The 21893-nt window shown below is 50.5% G+C and overlaps 1 protein-coding gene across 1 annotated transcript in view; it reads left to right on the forward strand.

The window, feature by feature from the left end:
* DAP (death associated protein) overlaps positions 1–20499 on the forward strand; it is a 65876-nt gene extending 45377 nt beyond the window's left edge. Inside the window, exons 3-4 of the mRNA XM_069556074.1 lie at positions 17603–17645; positions 18657–20499. Of these exons, the coding sequence (XP_069412175.1) occupies positions 17603–17645; positions 18657–18770 (157 nt within the window). The 3' untranslated portion in view covers positions 18771–20499. The remainder of the gene's footprint in view (positions 1–17602; positions 17646–18656) is intronic.
* Positions 20500–21893: the final 1394 nt, after the last annotated feature.

The following is a 21893-nucleotide window of genomic DNA, read 5'->3' on the forward strand; positions in this document are numbered from 1 at the left end:
GATTACTGGCCGTGAGAAGGAAAAGAAGGAAGATTGGAAAAATGGGTTCCCTAGACTTGGGTCTCCCGATAAATCACTGTGGTTTCTCTTCCAACCCTGGAGGTAAAACACTTTCCAAGTGCATCAGCCGCATTCAGCTCTATGCACAGCCTGGAATACAACTGGAGCTGCCTTTAATCAGCGTCCCTGAATGTGTCAGAGCCGATGGGAGTTCTGCCCCAGAGATTTCATATTCAAATGCATTTATGAAATATGTGTGAAATGAAGTTCATCTGGGTTCCTTACGACATCTCGGGGTCCTCATGCGCTCAGGACATTTAAATCTCCAAGAGGAGGAGATGGGCAGCAGGGTTTCCAAGAATTAGTTAACCAAGGTTACTCGAATCACGTTACAAGACTAGAGGTATCTGGCAACACAGTGTGTGTGTTAGCCACTCAGTCGTGTCCAGCTCTAGGCAGCCCCACGGACTGTAGCCTGCTAGACTCCTCTGTCCGTGGGATTCTCCAGGCAAGAATATTGGAGTGGGTTGCCATTTCTTTCTCCAGGGGATCTTCCCAACCCAGGGATCAAACCAGGGTCTCCTGCATTGCAGGTGGACTGTTGACCCTCTGAGCCACCAGGGAAGGCAACACAATACTATAAAGCAATTACCCTTCAATTAAAAATAAATAATAATTTTTTTAAAAAGACTGGAAGTGATTGGAACGTTTGAGGGCCACAGTCCTGAGGGTTGTGCATGTGGCCAGTGTTAGGAGGACAGTTTGCCAGAGAATCTGAGGACCCAGGTTCCTGTCGGGACCCCCTTCCTCTCAGACAGGGGACCACAGGTGACAGTCTCCTCTGTCACTAGGGGCTTCCTCATCTGTATGAAAGAGGGCGAGCTCCACATGTGCTGCCCGCCCTGCCCGCCTCGCAGAGTGGCTGGAGCGTGGTCCCTGAGATCAGCTGCCAATGCGAGACTAGGTTATTAGTGCAAGTTGTCTGAACCCAGAAAACACTGGAGCGGGCTGCCAATCTGGGAGGAATTTCCTGGTTGCATCTGTTTTATTCTGCCTTGACAAAGGTTTGGCTTAAATGCATGAATCAGATTTTGCTGTCTATAGATAAATGTACAGAGCTGACTGCAGTTTCTCTGTGTAATCCCAGAGTAATGCCTACGATTCTTTTTACCCCTCAACAGCTGTACTGTCTTGTTTATTTCAAATCTATTTCTCTTGCTTGGTGGCAAAGGGAGCCTCCTAGGAGGTAGAGAGCGGAAAGTGCCCCAGTGTCCCCAGAGAAGCAAAGTGCACATTCCAAGGGGGCTCAGAAAACTGCAGAGGCTTTCGTATTTTCACAGTAAAACTGATACGGTGGCAGAAACTGAAGTGCTGCTATTTATAGTTCTTGTTTATCCTACTTGGTGGAACCTCCACATGTTTGGCTGTAGAAAATATGAATGGTTTTGACTAAGGGGTGCTGCCCCGACCCCTTCGGGAATATTCATTAATCACGATTTATGCAGTGTGGTGCCTTTGTAATATTTGCAACAAAATCTGAATTCTGAAACTTATCTGGCCCCAAGGGTTTTGGTTTGAGGTCAGAGGAGATACTGGAGACTCTGAGGCACAAAGGCCCATGTGAAGATGAACGTTACCCGCGTGGGCTAGGGGCATGGAGCGCAGGCTGCCTTGTTCCTGGGTGCAGGTGGAAGGTCACTACACCTTGTAGATCGGTGGTCCCTGTCACAATCATCATTGTCACGGTACCTGGCGAGAAGCTTCATCTGTGACCCTCTCTCTCTCCTTCCTCCCTGCCTCCCTCTTAAAGTCACAGCCGGCCAGTGCCCAGGGACCCACGTCACAGCACAGGGCCCTGCTCTCTGCTCCGCTGGGACACCTTGGGAGGCCAGCTACGGAGAAGGCTCCCTGGTACCCCACACTCAAGCTGCTGGGTTAAAGAAGCTGTTGGCATGCACCCCAGGTGCTGGTCGTCATTGTTTCTGGTTAGCTGCCAAGTCGTGTCTGACCCTTTTGCGACCCCATGCACTGTGGCCTGCCAGGCTCCTCTGTCCATGGGATTTCCCAGGAATGGAAATACAGGAGTGGGTTGCTATTTCCTTTTCCAGGGAATATTCCTGACCCAGGGATCAAACCCACGTCTCCTGAATTAGCAGGCAGATTCTTTACCACTGAGACACCAGGGAAGCCACACCCCAGGTGCTAGCTATCGCCAAGAGCCAGCAATATTTTATGAGCCTTGGAAGTCTTGTAGAACCAGTCTGTTTTAAGTGATCAAACTAACACTTCTTATTTATAGCAACTTCTTAATGGTTCAATGATTTACTCAGCCCTCATAATCCTGTGGTGTATTTCTTTTAATTGTTAGGGGAAAGATCCCTATTAGAGCTAACGTCACTGGGCTCCTTCCTTGGTGACTCTTCCAAAATTCTAAAATGGAATTCCTGACAACTACTCCTGATGCACATATTTGAGAATCCAACTGAAGAGGCAAGTGTTAGTCGCTCAGTCGTGTCTGCCTCTTTGTGACCCCATGGACTATAGCTCACCAAGCTCCTCTGTCCATGGAATTCTCCAAGCAAGAATACCAGAGTGGGTTGCCATGCCCTTCTCTAGGGGGTGTTCCCAACCCAGGGATCGAACCCGGGTCTCCTGCATTGCAGGTAGAATCTTTGCTGTCTGAGCCACCAGGGAAAGCCCCAAAGGGAAGAGGCAAATGGAACTTAAGAACCTGTCCATGATGTAAGTTGGAGTAGCAGGTGTCCAAGTTCATCTTCTCCAAGCTCTGGAGACAATGCCTTGGACATTATGGTCCCTCTTGCAGTAAAGTGAAGTCACACTTTATAAAAAAAAAAAAGACTCCAGTTTCTTTACAAGATTGGCTGCCTTTGAACCTGTGCCTTAGGTCTGTATTTTTTGAGACTTTTAGGGAAATGTGATGAGAGTCCTGCAAAGAAATCCAACCCATCTGTTGACATCTGCCAGGAATGGCCATAGAAAAAGTTGATGGATTCTTTTCCTGTGAAATTGAATTTGTAGACTCTGGAAAGTGGTCTCAGTAAGGTGCTCGCCCCTTCTTTCTCTTCCATCTGCCCTTGGCTAACTGTTCTTATCCTCTAAGACTCAACTCATTGTTCCACCAGCACTCTCAGTTTGGCATGAGATGATTTAAGAGGTACCTCTTAGCCTGAGCCCTGTCTTAATAGGGAGAGACTGTTTATTAGTCTTCAAGGTCATTCTGGCAAAAGCTGGGGAAAGAGCCCATTTGATTGAAAACACCAGGTCCACCACAACCCCCTTCGCCAGTGGATCTGGCCCAGCCAGACTAGTAGGTAACAAAAGCAAAGCTTTGAATTGCTCCTTGCAAGCCCTTCAAGGCTCTGGTGCCAGAGGAGCTCTGTGCATTCTAAGACGTGAGCCACAACTCACCCCCCTGCCCCCCACTACTATAGACTGTGCCTGCCACACTCAGTTGGTGCTGACGGCATCTGTTGAGCCTCTGTGTGCACCAGACACTATGTCAGGTGCTGGGGACAGTGTAAATTCAACCATTAACCTTGACCTTACAGGGGCGCTGGGCATGTAAGCACTTTTGTGGTATCACGATACGTGGGAAGTCCTCAGGGGAACACAGCTGGGGAAGGGTCATTGCAGGGAAAGCAATGGAGAGAAAACCCGTGAGCCACCCTTGAAGCTGGCTCAGGCTTTCAGGTCACATGGGCAGGAGTTCGAGAATTTCTAACACACACGATCAAACTCCTACGAGCCCGAGTAACGGTGAGGATCCTTCTAGAATTCTGTCTTGGCTGGAGCAGCCGTGCAACGTGTTTAGACTGGTGTGTCTTCCAGCATGAAAGGAGGTGCCAGTAGCAGCGGCACTGTGGCCAAGGCCTCAGGCTGGACTATCCTAGGGGGTCAGCGACGTGCGACCGTCCCCAGGTCTTTTCTCTGCTGGCCAGGGAACAGGCAGGTGGAGGTGGCTGCTTTGTTTCTTCTTCCAAGAAAGGGTAGCAGGACAATATACAATGCCTTCTGCCCTTGTGATCCATTTTGAAAACAGTGATGCAGAAAATGTTTGAATTTATGTCACTAGTAATTGTTTTAGGAATTCATAGACCTGTTACTGAACCAAAAAGATGTTGCTTTTTTTTTTCCTTTATATTCAAATTAGTGCCTTTTTGAGGCAAATGCTGAGGAAACGTAACAGAACATCTTGAGCTTAAGAAGAACTCCTTTTTGACTGGGGTTTCCTATAGGAGATACAGATTATTTCTTTTAAATCAGTGTTTCGATCCCAATTGGAATTGACATATATACACTACTAGGAGAAGGCAATGGCACCCCACTCCAGTACTCTTGCCTGGAAAATCCCAGGGATGGAGGAGCCTGATGGGCTGCAGTCCATGGGGTCGCTAAGAGTCAGACACGACTGAGCGACTTCTCTTTCACGTTTCACTTTCATGCATTGGAGAAAGAAATGGCAACCCACTCCAGTGTTCTTGCCTGGAGAATCCCAGGGACGGGGGAGCCTCGTGGACCGCCATCTATGGGGTCATACAGAGTCGGACACGACTGAAGCGACTTAGCAGCAGCAGCAGCAGCAGGGCATGAAATAGGCTTTTATGGGAGAACAATGAGTTCCTAGCTCAGTCGGTAAAGAATCTGCCTGCAATGCAGGAGACCCAAGTTCAACTCCCCTGGAGAAGGAAACGGCAACCCGCTCCAGTATTCTTGCCTGGAGAATTCCATGGACAGAGGAACCTGGCAGGCTACAGTCACAAGAGTCAGACATGACTTAGCAACTAAACCACCACCATGAGTAAAATAGGGCTTCCCAAGTGACTCGGTGGCAAAAGAAGCTGCCTGCCAATGAAGGAGACATGAGTTCAATCCCTGGGCTGGGAAGATTCCCTGGAGGAGGAAATGGCAACTCACTCTAGTATCCTTGCTTGGAAAATTCCATGGAGGAGCCTGGCAGGCTACAGTCCTTGGGGTCACAAAGAGTTGGACATGACTTAGCATAAAGTAGGTAACTAATGAGAACCTACTGCACAGAGAGCTCTGCTCTCTCTGTGGCGAGCTAAATGGGAAGGAAATCCAAAGCAGAGAGTGTCACCAAGTCCCAGGCGTCTCTGCTCACCTCACGACAGGCCGATAAGTCAGAGACAAGGTGTTGAGGCAAGGAATATTACTTTATTCAGAGAGCTAGCTGATGGAGAAGATGGCAGACTAATGTCTCAAAATAAGCGTCTTATCAGGATCAGGATGCCAGGTTCCTTTATGGATCAGAGATGGTGGGGCAGTGAGGAAGCGAAGTAAAAGGGCCATTAGTCTTGCAAATATCCCCTAGAAGGGCAAGCCTCAGGCAGGGGAGGTGTTAATTTCTTCCTGCCATCCACTTTGAGGACAGCGTGCTAAGTGAACAAAAGCACTTTGGCTTAGGTCAGGCAGAGGGGCAGGATTCTCTGAGGCAGCCCTTTATGCGTGATTATAATAACAAAAGCAACGGAAAGCAAGTCAAAGAAACAGTTCCAACGTGGAGTCAGCAATGGCTCTTTCCTGTAACAGGGATATATATACATATATGTATATATATACTGATTCTCTGTGCTGCACAGCAGAAAATAACACAACATTGTAAAGCAACTGTGCTCCAGAAATATTTAAAAAAAACCAAAAAACCCACAAAGAAAACAAAAACCAGTGTTTCAAGTTAGTACTCCCATTCCATCCTCGCCTGCCTCCGTGGGAGAAGACGTTTGGATACCGCTGATGTTTATCTGGGTATTTGGTCGAGGGTCTCACGTGGAACACTGCCCTCTGACTCCCCCAGGTGAGGGATTCTCAGCCAGGCACCCACTCCCCAGCAGACTCCGTGCCCCACACCTTCCAGGTAGCACCCTGGGAGTCACATTTCTTAGTCTAGGGTCCGTCCCTCTGATGTCCATCATAACAGCTCCACCATCAGATGCAGTAACCGAGGCTGTGGGCAGTGCAAACCCAGGCAACTCGTACCCTCTGCTCCAGAGACCACGTGGCCCACATTCCCGGGAAGAGCTCTGGTTTTAAACACTATTTCCCTCTGTCACACAGGAGTTTCTACTTGTTGGGCAGTGTGTCCTAGTTTTCAACAAGGTGCAAATCAATGGCAGGCTTCTCTCACCTGTGGCACATGATCCAGAGAAACCCAGAGGTACCGGGGCCCTGGGTCCACTTGCCCGTAGGTCAGATGTGTCCTGAGCCCCAGACCACCCTCCGGAGTTAGGCTGTGTTGGTGATGCTGGGTCTGTAGAACTCAGCCCTCCGGCTGTACCGGCGTTGTTTAGTGTTTTATTCAACACACAAGCCCAGGCACAGAGGGTGGTGAACATACCCATGTGCATGGATCTGCCATACCCAAGACATCTCTGCCACCCTGGATCCTGACAGCACCAAGTCCAGCTCCTCAGCCAGAACCTGCTCTTCAACTGAACTGCCTGCCTCTCCCAACCCTAAGGAAACTCCTTTTCCTCTGAGTGTTAAAAAAAAAAAAAGGAAAAGGGCTCCTGCCTCTTTCTCTCTCCCAGCCTTAGTTTACACCCCAAATCCTTTACCTTTGTGACAGTAACTCACAACTGCCCTTGACTGAGGGCAACCTTCAGCTCCTCTGAAATGTGGCCACACTGTTCTCACAGTTTCCATCACCCTCTCAGAATAGATGGGGCATCAGTATGGGTTTATTTGCCCAATGGTGGTGGAAGGCAGGCCCTGGGCAGGTTGTGTTCACGCCTGCCATCTCAAAATATAGGTTCTTCTTTGATGTCTTAAACACTGAGTTTACGTTTGGACTTCCCTGGTGGCTCAGACAGTAAAGAATCTGCCTGCAATGCAGGAGACCCAGGTTCACTCCCTGGGTTGGGAAGACCCTCTGGAGAAAGGCATGGCAACCCACTCCAATCAGTACTCTTGCCTGGGAAATCCCATGGACAGAGGAGCCTGGTGGGCTGCAGTTCATGGGGTCGCAAAGAGTCAGACACTAATACTTTCACTTTCAAGCTTACATTTAGCCCTAATACCCCCAGGAGCTCAGTCATCACCAGCCTGCTGAGAGCTCAGCCCCGATGTCTCATCACGGCCGACCTCTGTGTGACTGTGGCTGTGGGACCATCTCTCCGGGTATAACTAGGCTTGGTAGGAAGCTCCAGGCTGCACTGGTTCAGCTTCAGTTCTTCCCCCAAACCTCCAGGCACGATCCACGTCGTGGTCTCCAAGTATTGCCTCATGGTTACAGGTTACACATCCTCCAGCCACAAGAATGCTTCTCTGCTTTAATTTTTGCGAGTACTATGCCCACCATCCAGTCCTCCATCCACATGGTGACATGGGGATAAATCGGCTTTCATTCACACGCTAACCTTATGACGGCTTTCTCCTGGAGTCCCACCTCGTATGCAGCATGCCTAACAAACGGCGCTCCCCGATGGAGATCCAGGGGTGACGAGCTCCTCATCTCAGATGAGGACGCTGAGGCTCAGGTGCTCCCTGGCCATCAGGGAGGATGTTTTCTGTCTGCCAGCCCGTCTCTCCCAGCCCCATGCTTGTTATTGTTGTGTTTGGCTCTCAGTCTCTTTGCGACCCCGTGGACTATAGCCCGGCTCCTCCATCCTTCACTGTCTCCTGGAGTTTGCTCACGTTCATGTCCATTGGGTCGGTGACGCTATCTACCCAACATCCTCTGCCGCCTCCTTCTGCTACCCTCCTCACATGTTAGTATCGGGTACCATGAATGCATCATCGGTGGCAAAGGGAGATTATCTGGGTGCCTCCATGGAAAGCAGAGGGCCTTCAGGAAGGCAGTACCCAAAGGGACACTGGAAGGGAGGGTGGCGATGAGAGCTTTGGGGGCTCTGCCCTTCCTTCCCCACTTGGAATCCTTCTTGGTCAAGTTCGGAGAGAACCTCTAGCCCCCTGCTGGTACTCAGGAGCAGCCCTGGAGGGTCCCACCCCCATTGGAGGATCAGCCTGTGGACCTCCTTCCTGTCAATGAGGACGAGCTTGGTTTCCCTGTGGTTGTCATGGAGACTGGCCACTCTGAAATAAGGAGAACTCATTTCTGGAACATGGCGATGACCTGTTTTCCGGTTTGGCATCTGGGGAACCTCACAGGTGTGCCCTGTGGGCCTTCTGATGACATTCGAGGGGTCTCCGGGCCCAGCTCCCCAAGGACTTTCATCTTCCTCCCAAGCCCCTAACCCAGAGCGCTGCCCAGTGGGTGTTATTGGAGGAGAGGAAGACCGTGATGAGAGGTGGGGGGAGGTCCTTGCAGCCGCTGCCCAGGCAGCAAGTGGGAGACGCATCTGATGTAACGTGAGGCCTTCCCAATTCTGAGGCGTGTTTGGTACTTAGAGTGTGTATGTGGATACACACACACATTCTTGTTAAATGAATAAATCAGTGAAACTGATGCATCAACAACCCAACAAATGAAACTGATGAGTAAAGACTAAACCTTAGGTTCCCGAACAGTGATTTCCACCCCCGACAGTGGCCTGGACTGTGGAGGGATTCTTAGCTTCCTTACTATTCACCACCAGGGAGAGAGTGAAGGCTCTGACCAGCGCCCAGCGTGCACTCCCCACGATCGGAGTGACCTTGACACGGTCTGTCCTCCTGCGCTGCGTGCTAGCAGGGTATTCCAAAGAGCTTGCTCTCAACACATGGGACAGGGTGGGAGCTTCCCGCCTGAACGGAAGCTGTCCTAACTCACGCGTTGGCTTGTTTCAAATCAGCAGAATTTGCAGTGCATTTAGTTTTCTGTGTACTTGACTCGGCGCCTCTTTTTCTGTTAATTCTGGAAAAGGCAGGAGGGCATGGTGCAATCTGAAGAGGTCCACAGAGGCAGGGTTTTAATCAGGCAGCGGGTGAATCTGCAAATCCGGAGACCACTGAGGACCGCAGCTTATCACTTATCATGTGCACCAGGCTGCCTGGGGAGAGAGCCACGGCCGCTATCAGCTCACGGAGTCCCTCCATGCCGTGAGTTTGGAGGGTGGATTAAGGATGTAATTACTAGGGAATCCAGCAGCAGAGAAATCCAAAAGCTCTCATCCATCTCTCCATGTACTTGACTTTAACCTGAGCTGTGACTGGTCCTCCCAGGCCATGTCTTGACTTCTGTGAGAGGCAAAGCTCCCACAGCCAAGATAGACCTGCTAACAGTCTCCCAGGAGAGAGTTAATCTGGGTCTCCTCTTTCTTGACTCGGGTCTCCCAGAACCAGCCTAGTGAGAGCTGGTCCCATGCAGAGCCAGCCCCCTGCACCTCCCAGGATGGCAGTAGACCCAGATCAGAGGAGGGTTTTGGTGTCTGTATTTGATTTAACATCAGTGTGTACCTCTTTCTAATAGGAATTCTATTAACAGTCATCTTGTCAGGTTTTTTTCTACTTACACAATCATTTTCCTTTTTATAGCCATAATAGCTGTCTTCTAGAAAATACATACTTTGTACTTTGAACCATGAACCCCCAGCTCAGTATAAAACATAGCCTTGACCCCTAAGACAGCCAATGAGATCTGGTTTCAAGCTATAGGCCACAGATATATATTTTTAGCGCCTGTCTAGTCAGCATTGGAGAAGGACATGGCAACCACTCCATTGTTCTTGCTTGGAGAATCCCAGGGACCGGGGAGCCTGGTGGGCTGCCGTCAGTGGGGTCACACAGAGTCGGACGCAACTGAAGCGACTTAGCAGCAGCAGCGGCAGTCAGCATTAGCTATTCACTGGTGAAAAGTGTTAGTTGCTCAGTCATGTCCAACTCTTTGCAGCTCCATGGACTGCAGCCCACCAGGTTGCTCTGTTCAGGCGAGAATATTGGAGTGAGTAGACATTCCCTTCTCCAGGGGATCTTCCCAACCCAGGGATTGAACCCGGGTCTCCTGCATTGTAGACGGACTCCACCGTCTGAGCCACCAGTACTTCCCAATATTGGAATTCAAAATCATGGCACTGAAACAGATGTGTTCAGAATCGAAGATGGGTTAGTTCATTGTAAGTGCTACTTACTGAAATGGTAACATTTAGAATATTTAATACATATGAATGATTGCTACACTGATTGTCAGATAGTTACATGAAGTGTTCTCAGCTTAAGCTCAGAGCAAGTCTCTGTTGTAACCAGCTGGTTTTGCCAGTGGAGGCAGTATCCTCTGTAAGCACAGTTTATATACATTATTTCACTTGAACAACTGTTCTTTAAAAGAGGAATTGCTCCCATTTTGCAGATGGACACAGAGGCTCAAGAAGGCTACTCCTCTGAACTAAGATTTGAACCCAGAGCCCTTTGTCTCCAAAGCCCAGCCCTCAAACGCTCCATTACACAGCTTTGCTCTCTGCTGCCAAGTCCTCACTGCACTTGGTAGAGACAGCGGGGGAAGGCAGTGCTTTCCTAAGCCCTGCAGATGCTCGGCTCACCCCAGCACGCTCAGGCAACCAGGCTAGGTTTCCCTCATCAGACATGGTGACCACTTTGTATTGTGATGAATGCAGACACACACACACTGGCCTGGAATGGCACCTGTGTATGAAATCCTTAGGATACAAGCTAAGAATTAGAATCAGTACTGTTCATCTTATCCTCTTTGCATCCAACGAGAGAGAGAATAAGTTGAGAGCAGAGGGAAGACGGAGGAGAGAACACTGTCAGATCACAGGATGAGACAGTCCTATGTGTAAAGACACTGGTGGGAAGCTTAGAGTAGCTTTCTGAAAATACGTGTCTAGAGGGAAGAAGGGGCTTCCGAGGTCCTGGTAAGGCAGCAGCCACTGTGGCTAGAGTGTCTGTGGGACAGTTGTTTATACATAGTCCATCCTCGCCTTACACAGTCAGCGCTAGGGGTGGCAGTCTTCTCGAAATAAGCATGTGGTGAGGTGCTGGCATCTGGATCAACAACCAGTCCAGTATCTGTGGGCGGAGTGTCATCTGGAGGGCAGACTTTTTGGAATTCCAAAGAGCATCTTCTGGCATGGAGACTCGTGTCTAGGACAGACTCAGAGGAACAGGCTGGGCTAGGCTTTGTCCCAAAGTCATGGCCCCCTGGGATCAGCAGGCCTGAGTCAGGGAACTAGACACACCATGGCTGATGCTGAAGCTCGGTCTTCTTGTTGAAACGAAGATGTGAACACAAACTCAGACTTTGCCCCCAGAGCAGCACCTTTGCTCACGCCCTTAAAAAGACAGTACAGGAGACTTCCCTGGTGGCCCAACAGTTAAGAATCTGCCTTGAAATGCAGGGGTCGCGGGTTTGATCCCTGGTGGGGGCACCAAGACCCCACATGCCATGAAGCAGCTCAGCCCAAGCTCCGCAGCTACTGAGCCCACACGCCGCAGCTGGAGGGCAGCCTGTGTACCACAACAGAAGGTCCCCCGTGAGCCCCAAAGATCCTGAGTGCTGCAGCAAAGACCTGAGGCAGACTCTTTTCTTTTTTTTTTTAAGAATTTTGCAAACTCCGAATGCCAAATCCTGGAAGGAGTTGGACTCCTGATCATTTTCTTTAGATCTAGAATTTCTCCTAAAGCACTTGAGTCGTACTTGGTTTCCCTGTAGTCAGACTCCCTGAGCAATGATCTCACCCTTAGGGAGAAGGGGGCACACCCTAAGGTGCCAGTGTCCCCTGCCCACTGCGGACCCCCAGTTTCCTGTGAGGGAAGTTTCCTGGGCTTGGCCAAGCTGGACAAAGCCTTGCTGGCCTGAATGTCGCAAGCTCAGAGGGCCAGCAGTGCCATCTTGTGGGAGAGTTCTCGAAGCGCCTGACATCAGGCCGAAGGAGGGAGGCAACCTGGACTGCCAAGCCTTGAAGAGTGAGACAAAGCAATGCCTGGGTACAGCCAAGTGCGAGGGCTCCCTCTGGTCACCAGGCATACTCATTAGGATTTTGGTGTCCAGAAGATTAATAACTTTAATAAGCGAATGCCAAGCCAGAAAGATATTTCAAGAATTAACAGTGGCCAGGAAGGATTTTTGCTTGCCTTCCACTTACGAGGAAATCTATTCAACATCACCCCAGGTATCTATTTCTCAGTAAACTCTGTGAGTCACAGACTATAGCCACAGCTTCAGCTTCTGGACCACCTCAAGGCTCAGTCCTCCCAGCAAGGAGATGGCTTTTCCCAGGAGTCCGTCGCAGGATCTGAGCCCAAACTGGCCCACCTCCGTCACTAAGAGATGAGAGGCTTAGACCCCAGGCACTCTGCTGATGACAGCAGATGAAGCCTTCCTGTTACACACGTGTGTGCACACGCTCACACTCAGATCTCAGCCTAAACTCCACCTCTCAAGGTCTGCTCCGGCTTCCTTCTACAAAGTACCCCCACTCCAGCCACCCGCACCCCGCACCCAGGTGTTAGCCGCTTGTCAGAAAATGAAATCGAGACTCTGATGCAGCTTTCTGGGTCCAGGCGTTCATCAGAACCCTGCTGCCCGATTCCCAGGCAGCTTTGACTTTTAGGGAGATTTTAAGAGTACAATCCCTTTCTGAGCACTCACGCTTTCTCACCGGGAAGGGCGGGAGCGTCACGTGATGATGGCTCCCAGGTCCTCACGTAGCCGACTTGACCGTGCTCCTGCCGCCACTGCCGGCGTCCGCACCAGCTTCCTCGCCAGCTTGCTTCCTGTGCTGTGACCACAGCTGCAGGTGGACGAGGAGCGGGTGGGCCGGGTGGAGCCGCCCGCAGCAGGGCAGCCGCCCCACCATAAGTTCAAGTGGTCTCATCACTGTTGGGCTTTCTTCCAGTCTTCTGTGGGCTGGGAAACTAACAAGGAGCCCTTTCCAATCGGGTCAAACAGGAATCAGATAGACTGAGGACCCAGAGGGCTTTTTTTCTTCAAGTCCATAGTTTGGTGACATCTATGTATGTATCAGATCCTCTTTTTGCTTACCTGGAAGCTTCTCTGTCCCGGATCAGCAGGGTTATTCTACACGGCCAGGGGATCTGAAGATGAGACAGATCTGAACCAGCTGTGAATCAGCAGTGGAGACGTAGGAGGGCTGGGATGTCCTCGTCACCCCAGCACCTAACATTTGCGGAGTGCTTGCCGTGTGCCAAGCAGCGTGTGTGTGCGTAGCTCCTGGTGAGAGAAGGTCCCCTGACACCCATTCTACAGATGAGGAAACTGAGCCTCAGAAGGTCAGATGCCAGCCCGCCCACCAATCACTGGCAGAGTTGGGATGGTCTGACATCAGAACCCACACTCAGCTGGCATCCACCTGCCACCGTCCTCTGGGCCTCCTTCTTAGACTGTGTAGACTGCATTTTGACTCAATGGATAGTTTGAAATCAAGCTTTGCTCCTGAAGCTTGGGACCTGAGACGTGGGCAGTGGTGGGGCCCGTGAACCAACACAGAGCACGGAGCTGAGGGGTCCAGGCCTGCGTCCTCCAGGCCTGCGTCCTCCAGGCCGTGCTTTCAAGGACCACAAACAAAGTTCAGCCTCTTTAGCCGCTGCGCCTTCACCTGTAACAGAGGGAAACACCTGCTGAAGAGCATCAGGTGCATTAATACCTTATTTGGAAGTGCTCCATGCCCTAGTTAAGTGCTAGAGACATAAATGATGGTTTTCAAGGAAAAAGAATCTGTTACCAAGTCAGAAAGGAAGTGCTAAGGCTGATTTGAATACCTTGTACTATCTGCCTGGATAATGGATCCTCTGACGGCATGTAGATTACTTACTTTACAAATCTGCATCTCTAACTCATGTGTGAAATCCAGAATCTAAAAATAGAGGCTGTTCCCTGACCCATTTCTCAGCCCTGAAATGAGGGCAACAGGCTAACGCTCTGGGCTGCCCTTGTTCCAAGTCTGGCTCAGAGTACTTATCCACTATGCAGGCATCAGGTGACTTACTGGACCTCTCTGATTTACTGTCCCCTCACCTGTAAAACGGACTTCCCAGGTGGCTCAGCAGGTAAAGAAGCCATCTGCATTCCAGGAGACCCAGGCTCGATCCCTGGATCAGGCAGATCCCTCTGGAAAAGGAAATGGCAACCCACTCCAGGATTGTAGCCTGGGAAATCCCATGGTCAAAGGAGCCTGGTGGTCTACAGTCCTTGGGGTCATAAAGAGTCAGACGCGACTAAGCACCTAACACGTATTGACAGGTGGATACTGGAAACCACATGCATCAAACATTTGGCAGCTACACAGGCCAAGTGTGAGAGAGCTGCAGTTTCTGCTGATGTATGGGAGGGTTGCTGCTGTTGCTGCTGCTGCTAAGTCACTTCAGTCGTGTCTGACTTTGTGTGACCCCATAGACAGCAGCCCACCAGGCTCCTCTGTCCCTGGGATTCTCCAAGCAAGAATACCGGAGTGGGTTTCCATTTCCTTCTCCAATGCATGCATGCATGCTAAGTCGCTTCAGTCATGTCTGACTCTGTGCGACCCCATGGACAGCAGCCCACCAGGCTCCTCTGTCCACAGGATTCTCCAGACAAGGATGCTGGAGCAGATTGCCTTTTCCATGGGACAGTTACAGGGGCTCTAATTCCTGCTAATTCCATCAGGTTTGTGGTTCCTAAATTTAAATAAATATGGTTTTCAAAGACTGAAAAGGCCTAAGGATGTGGGGAGGGCAGGAACGATATTTTTCACTGTCTCTGTTTCGTGAAAGTAATGTTACTTCTTCAAACCAACATCTGTCAGAATGATTCTCATCAGATTAAATAAATCCTCAAAGCCGCTCTCACAGTTTATAGAATCTTGGAAATGTAGGTTATGCTTCACGTGGAACCCTAATGGAATTTAAACAAGTGTGTTTTTGCAAGCACAGCTTCGAGAGCACACGCTTTACTGCGGTTTGTGAATTTAAGCTACCATGTCTCAAGGAGTTTAGAGAGGGCCTTTACTACAGGAAGGGAATAGACGATCCCTGACCAGTTTGAGATGCTATTAACTGAAGATGGAAAAGACCAAGTCTGATGAAAACCAGCACTGCACACACACTCTGCCAAACAGACATGTGAACACAGAGATCGCTCTTAGATAAGACACGAGGGGCTAGCCTTCAGTCGGTCACCTTTGCACAGGCAGTTGCCATGTGTCCTTATGGTCGGTTACGGCCTTTTCAGTGTTTTAGAGGAGAGAGGACTTTGTTGGGGGCAGTGGATTTTATGCTCTAAAGATCTTGAATGATCAATACAGATGTTTATTATTCCCTGCCATAAGAAAGCTTATTCTTAAAATTAGTTGCTAAATCTAAGCACAGTGAAATACCACATCACACCCACTGGGCTGGCTTCTATCAAAAAATAAAATAATTAGTGGTGAGGGGACTTCCCTAGTGGTCCAGTGGCTAAGGCTCTGAGCTCCCAAAGCAAGGAACCCAGGTTTGATCCCTAGTCAGAGATCTAACCAGTCAATCCTAAAGAAAGTCAACCCTGAATATTCATTGGAAGGACTGATGCTGAAGCTGAAGCTCCAATACTTTGGCCACCTGATGTGAAGAGCTGACTCATTTGAAAAGACCCTGATGCTAGGAAAGACTGAAGATGGGAGGAGAAGGGGATGACAGAGGATGAGATGGCTGGATGGCATCACCAGCTTGATGGACATGAATTTGAGTAAACTCCGGGAGGTGGTGATGGACAGGGATGCCTAGCGTGCTGCAGTCCATGAGGTCGCAGAGTCGGACACAACTGAGCGACTGAACTGAACTTCCGATGTAAACAGCGAACTTTCTGAATGCTGGGACTTTTGCCTGCAGCAAAAGAAAGCTAAAACGAGTGATTTCCTTCCAGGGTGGTGCAGCAGAGCTGGTGGAAGGTGGGCTGGGCAGCTCAGAGGTGACGATTCCACTCTGTCTTCCCACAGGACCAGCCTTAAGCCAAGCCACCCGGTTCTGAGAGCTGCCCTCACCCCACTGTCCACCCTGACTGACCGGCCTTGCATTCACCTAATGGCTTCTGGGTCCCCTTATCTCTCACTGAAACATTTCAGAGGCGTGCATACCTGGGTACTACCTGGAACTGTGTTCTGATGCTTCTAAACTATAACACGTCCAGTTATTTTTATAAAGGCATGTGAGTGAGTGCTAAGTAACCTCAGTCATGTCCGACTCTTGTGACCCCACGGACAGTAGCCTGCCAGGCTCCTCTGTCCATGGGATTCTCCAGGCAAGAATACTGGAGTGGGTTGCCATGCCCTCCTCCAGGGGATCTTTCCAACCCAGGGATTGAACCCATAGAAGAGTTTATAATATCATAGAAGTATGCTCACCAGAGGATGAGATAGCTGGATGGCATCACCGACTCGATGAACGTGAGTTTGGGTGAACTCCGGGAGTCGGTGATGGACAGGGGGGCCTGGCATGCTGTGGTTCATGGAGTCGCAAAGAGTCGGACATGACTGAGTGACTGAACTGAACTGAACTGATGCTCACCAGATGCTAATTGCAGAATGCAGACTACAAAACAAGGTGGCTCTTTGGGTAAGAAGAAAATTTAATAAGGAAACAAGTGCATCTCTCTATCCACAAAGAGGAAGGCTAGAAGGACATCCCACATGTTAACAGTAGTTCTCTCCAGGTAGTAGAACTACAAGTGATTCTCATGTGCTTGGCTTGTTGCTTTTGAACAATGAACCTGTACTGCTTTCATCCTAAATCCTGTTCCCTCAGTATTGGTGACAGGGTGGGTCAGCTCAGTATGATGAAAGAGATTAGGAAATAGCAAGAGCTTCACAAGGATGTTACTTTTTCTTTTTTTTCTTTTTTGGCTACACCATGGGACATGCAGGAACTTAGTTCCCTAAGACAGTGAAGTGAAAGTGTTAGTCGCTAAGTCTTGTCTGACTCTTTTGTGACCCCCATGGACTGTAGCCTGCCAGGCTCCTCTGTCCATGGGATTTCTCAGGCAACAATACTGGAGGGGTTTGCCATGCCCTCCTCTGGGGATCTTCCTGACTCAGGAATCGATCCCAAGTCTCCTGAATTGTGGGCAGATTCTTGACCGTCTGAACCACCAGGGAATCCCCTCAGTTCCCTAACGAGGGATCAAACCCGTGCCACCTGCAGTGAAAGCATGGACCTTACATTTTTGATACTTGGCATCCCAGGAAGGCCAGGAGCTTTGCATCGATCGGCTCTGAGAATCTCCCCCGTTAGAAGCTTCTGGAAGCCGAAGACTCTGGCAAGGGGAGTGCCTCGCAGCCCAGCGGACTGGAGGCTCCTTGCCTGGAGTCTCCTGTTCTCTTGTGACCCTGCCCCTTCCCTGCTCCAGGGATCACCCAGGTCCACAATCTGCTGAGACCAAAACCACTGGGCTTGCCCACAGTTAGCTGAAGTATTGCCCAAAAACAAAAAGAGTGCTTTTCAGCAACACACCCTCTGTCTGCTTCAGCGTTCTCCCTCTCCGCCTGAGCTCAGCCTCAGGAGGAAGGGGACCCCCGGGGTGTCTGGAGCATTGCGGCCATCAGGTCCATGTGATGAAATAACGGCAAGAGGCGTGCGCCCGCCCCTTCCGGGGGCTCCTTATGTGTCAAGTGGTCACAAAGTCGGGCTCCCCATCCGCCTCACCCACGTGTTCCTCTCTGTGAATCGTGGTGGTCCATGTCTTTTCCTTCTTGTCTTCCAGTCCACCCAAGCCGACCGTGTTTATCTCCGGAGTCATCGCCCGGGTAAGAGCCCTTTGGTCATTTCAGGGTCTCAGCACTCGATCTCCTGATTCCGCCTGTCCTTACTCCACCGCACTCATCCACGCGGGAGCCGGGGGGTGGGGAGGCTCTTAATTGCCCCCCTGTCCACGGAAGTTGCTTCTGTGGTCAGGGACAGACCGGGTGGTGGTCAGAAGAGCCCATAGCACCCGCCTGCCCCTCCTCCACCCTCTTCTGTCCTCTTTCTCTTTAGACTTGACCAGCTTCAGCAGCCTGTCCACGGGCCAACGGGTTTCTGGGGTATCTGTGAGCTGACAATGTTTTTACACTTATTAATGGTTGAAGAAATTTGAAATAAGAATTACACAGCAATACCTGTGAAGTGTTAATCGCTAAGTCGGGTTCAACTCTTTTGTGACCCCATGGACTATAGCCCACCAGACTCCTCTGTCCATGGGATTCAAAACGACCACAAGAACTGCTCTAGCAGAAGAAAGCCCCCCAACACCCAAGCTTAGTTCTGAGTGAGTCATGTGGTACCTGACCCCTGGTGTGGGGGCAGAGATGGCGAGCTTTCTCACCTTCTGGAAGGTACATGGGTCTCTGTGCCCCTTTAAGCTCCCCCAAAAGCCTCAGGACCTCCCCACAGTCCTAGGAGATGGGTTTCCACCTTCCAACAAGTTCTCCACTCCACCACCCACCCACTCGCACAGGGAAGCCAGAGAATGCTGGGTTTGGGTCTTGCTCATGAACTTATTCAGGCTTCCCTGGTGGCTCAGACAGTAAAGAATCCACCTGCAATGCGGGAGACATGTTTTCGATCCCTGGGTCAGGAGGATCCCCTGGAGGAAGGAAACGGCTCCCCCACTCCAGTATTCTTGCCTGGGGAATCCCATGGATGGAGGAGCTTGGTAGGCTACAGTCCATGGGGTCACAGAGAGTCAGACATGACTGAGCGACTGCGCAGACAGGCGTGCATAAACTCAACCAGCTGTCCACGGTTGATGAGACAGTGCTTTCCGTGTCTTCCCGCAGGGCGACAAGGACTTCCCCCCAGCGGCCGCCCAGGTGGCCCACCAGAAGCCCCACGCCTCCATAGACAGGCACCCCTCCCCGAGGACCCAGCACATCCAGCAACCTCGCAAGTGACCGGCAAGAACCCAGCGCCCTCACCAGGCACACCTCGGTTCCCCGACACTTGGTATTTCCTCTGGCAAAGAGAACTGGCATCTTCCTCAAAACACTGCCCCACTGGGAAATCTAAGACAAAGCAAAGCGCCCCTTCTTTTGCCTTCAATTTCCAGCTCTAAAACTAGAATCAGACCCCCAAACCTCACTTCCAGGGAGTCCTGGCTGATGTCACTCGAGGACCATCACGCCTCTCTCTGTGCCCTGAGCAGAACTTACCAAGACCTGAGTGAAGTGACACTGTTCCCAGTTTAGCTTCAGTTGTGGTTCATCAATTGCCCTGCCAGTGGTCTTAAAAATTAGCAGGCACAGATCTGGGAGGATTAGACTAAGGTCAGGGGAAAGCTCAATCATTGCATGCTTTTGAGCAGTAGGACAATCAAATCTTAACACCTAGAGGGAAGAGAAAGAGATGAAGGCATTAATTATAGAAAACTTGAGTAGGGAGGATACTTCGGTAGACAGCAGCATCACTGAATGTCCCTCCCTTGTGTGATGAGGGATCCGAGCACAGGGCGACCAAGCTCTCCCAGAAAAGCCAGAAAAGAGCCTACCACTTTGAAGAGGCTCTTTTATTCCAGCAGTCATCTGGCTGAAAAATATTGTCCAAACGGAATACTTCCAGAATGAGATTTCTCAGTGTGAGTCCCAAGTCCTGCACGGCCCCACCATCCACACAGGCTCTCCAGGAAATCAAGGCGAACCTTCATTGTTTTCAGTGATCACCTCGAGAATCGCTTTGGAGTTCTCGGAGTGATCCCTGACCAGGTGGAGGAATAGACACACGGCTAATCCTGGAACGCTAGAGCAAAAGCATTGACCACAGGGAAAGACCGAAGGGATGAAACCTGACCTTGCTCCCTGAGGGAAGAGTAGAAGCATCACCCACCACTGGAGCTAGAAAAGCCTGTTTGTCAGCCAGCTGAAGTGTCAGAACAACCTCTGCCCTAGGGCACCGTTCATTTGGGCATCTCAGATTACCCGACGCTTTCTGCCCGGGTTTCCTGCCCAGAGCTGCCCTAGACTGCTTACTGCCTCACAGCAGTGGGTGCCCTGCTTTTCTGAAAAGCAGTTGTTCAAATCTCCCAGAGCAAATGCTTTGGGAGCTGGTGTGGCCTGACTGTCCCACTTGCCAGGGCAGTATCTGCAGCAGGTCCGCAGTGGGGGCAGCAGGCACCCGCAGCCTTTCTGACACCTTCCAACTCCACGTCCATGATTGGTAAAGGTGACGCAGACCTAGCTTTTGCCCCTCTCTAAGGGAAAAGCCAGCCCTGCTTCACATCCTAAAGGCGACTTGGTTTCCCCTCTCATTGACTTCTGGAGCCGGGGTCTCACCCTTAAGGCAGTGCGTAGTCACATACATTTCTTAATCGCTGAGGTGTTCCTATAAACAGAGGCTGGCTTTTGGAGATGCCACCTGGGTGTGTGGCCTCCTCCTGGCGACCTCCCAGAGCCAGCATCTCTGAAGGATCCTGAGAGCAGGCAGCGCTGGGTCAGTCTGGACCGCTGCAGAGATGAAGGCTCATCCTTGGTACCTTGTAGTGCTGCAGCCAGGAGCGCCGTGCTGTGCATTTCTCTTGTCTTTTAGCTACATTTGGTGTGTATCTGTGGGCTCCCGATCACTGAAAGCAAATTGTTCCCCTGAATGAATTTATCAATGGTTAACTTCAAGAATAATCATTCTAATGAAGCTCCTGTGTGGTTTGTTTTCTCTTATATCTCAGAGATTGTTCTTTCTCATCTCGCTAGGGTTGCCAGATGGTTTCAAAAGAAATACGAACATGCAAAAATAAGGAGTATGTTCACAAACTGTTTCCCAGACACAAAGCCAAACTATTGGACACCTGGCACCTCGAGTCTAATCACCTCCTTTGAAATATCATAAAGTAGAAAAGCTTTAATACAGTGGATTAAAATGCACTCCTTGGGCCGAGCAGCTGGCCCTGTGCTCGGAAGGTCCTTTGGGAACAGACTTGGGAAGAATGATTAGTACGAAGCCCAAGGGTGGCTGTGAGCAGCATTTGACAAATAAGACATTCACCTAATTTATCCAAAGATCCCCTGCAACCCTTATGAGCAGGATGAGAAAATAATCCTAATTATTAGCTTTGAGATCCAGAGTCAGACTACAGATGTGAGCTGGGAGGGACCCGGACCTGTTTTCACCCTAGAAGGACAGGGCAGCTTGGCGGCCCTGAGCCAGGGGAAGGCACGTACGGCCAGAGTCTGTGTCCCCACCCCTGGCCTCCCCCCGGCCCCTGGTGTCACCTCTGGATGCTGCTGTTTGCCTTCACACCTCCCCCCCCTTTCTAAGTTGAGGACAGAATGAGGGTGCATTGGGTAGAGTGTTGTTCTAGGTATATAGCATTGACTTACCAGGCCACGTAGCCTTCTGAGAAATGTTTGTGTAGACATTTGTTGGCAGGAGGTTACCAAACACTTCCTATGACTCATTAGGGCCCAGACCCTCCACTTAGAGAATGCAGCCTACCTTCTTCCAAAGTCTGTATTGTCTTTCAAAATAACCTATGTCTAAGCAGACCTGAGAATGACCAGAGCCGCAGGTCTTCCCCCATTTATTACACTCGCGATTATATCCAGTTACTGTACAACTGTGAAGGGCTTCCCTGGTGGCTCCGAGCGTAGAGAATTTGCCTGCAATGCGGGAGACCCAGGTTCGATCCCTGGGGCGGGTAGATCCCCTGGAGGAGGTCATGGCCACCCACTCCAGTATTCTTGGGCTTCCCTCTTGGCTCAGATGGTAAAGAATCTGCCTGCAACGCAGGAGCTGCAGGAGACCCAGGTTTGATCCCTGAGTCAGGAAGATCCCCTGGAGGAAGGCATGGCCACCCACTCCAATATTATTGCCTGGAGAATCCCATGGACAGAGGGAGCCTGGCTGGCTACAGTTCATGGGGTCACAAAGAGTCGGACACAACTGAGTGACTAACATACACAAATAGAAATACCAAGCACACAACAAACGGGGCAGAATTGCCCTCCAGGGCGTTCCACATTGTCACAAACATCATTGTCACCTGCATTTGTTAGTTGCCACCGTGACAAAGGACCCCCGGCTGGAAA

Source organism: Ovis canadensis, chromosome 16 (genome assembly GCF_042477335.2).
Source record: "Ovis canadensis isolate MfBH-ARS-UI-01 breed Bighorn chromosome 16, ARS-UI_OviCan_v2, whole genome shotgun sequence".
NCBI lineage: Eukaryota > Metazoa > Chordata > Mammalia > Artiodactyla > Bovidae > Ovis > Ovis canadensis.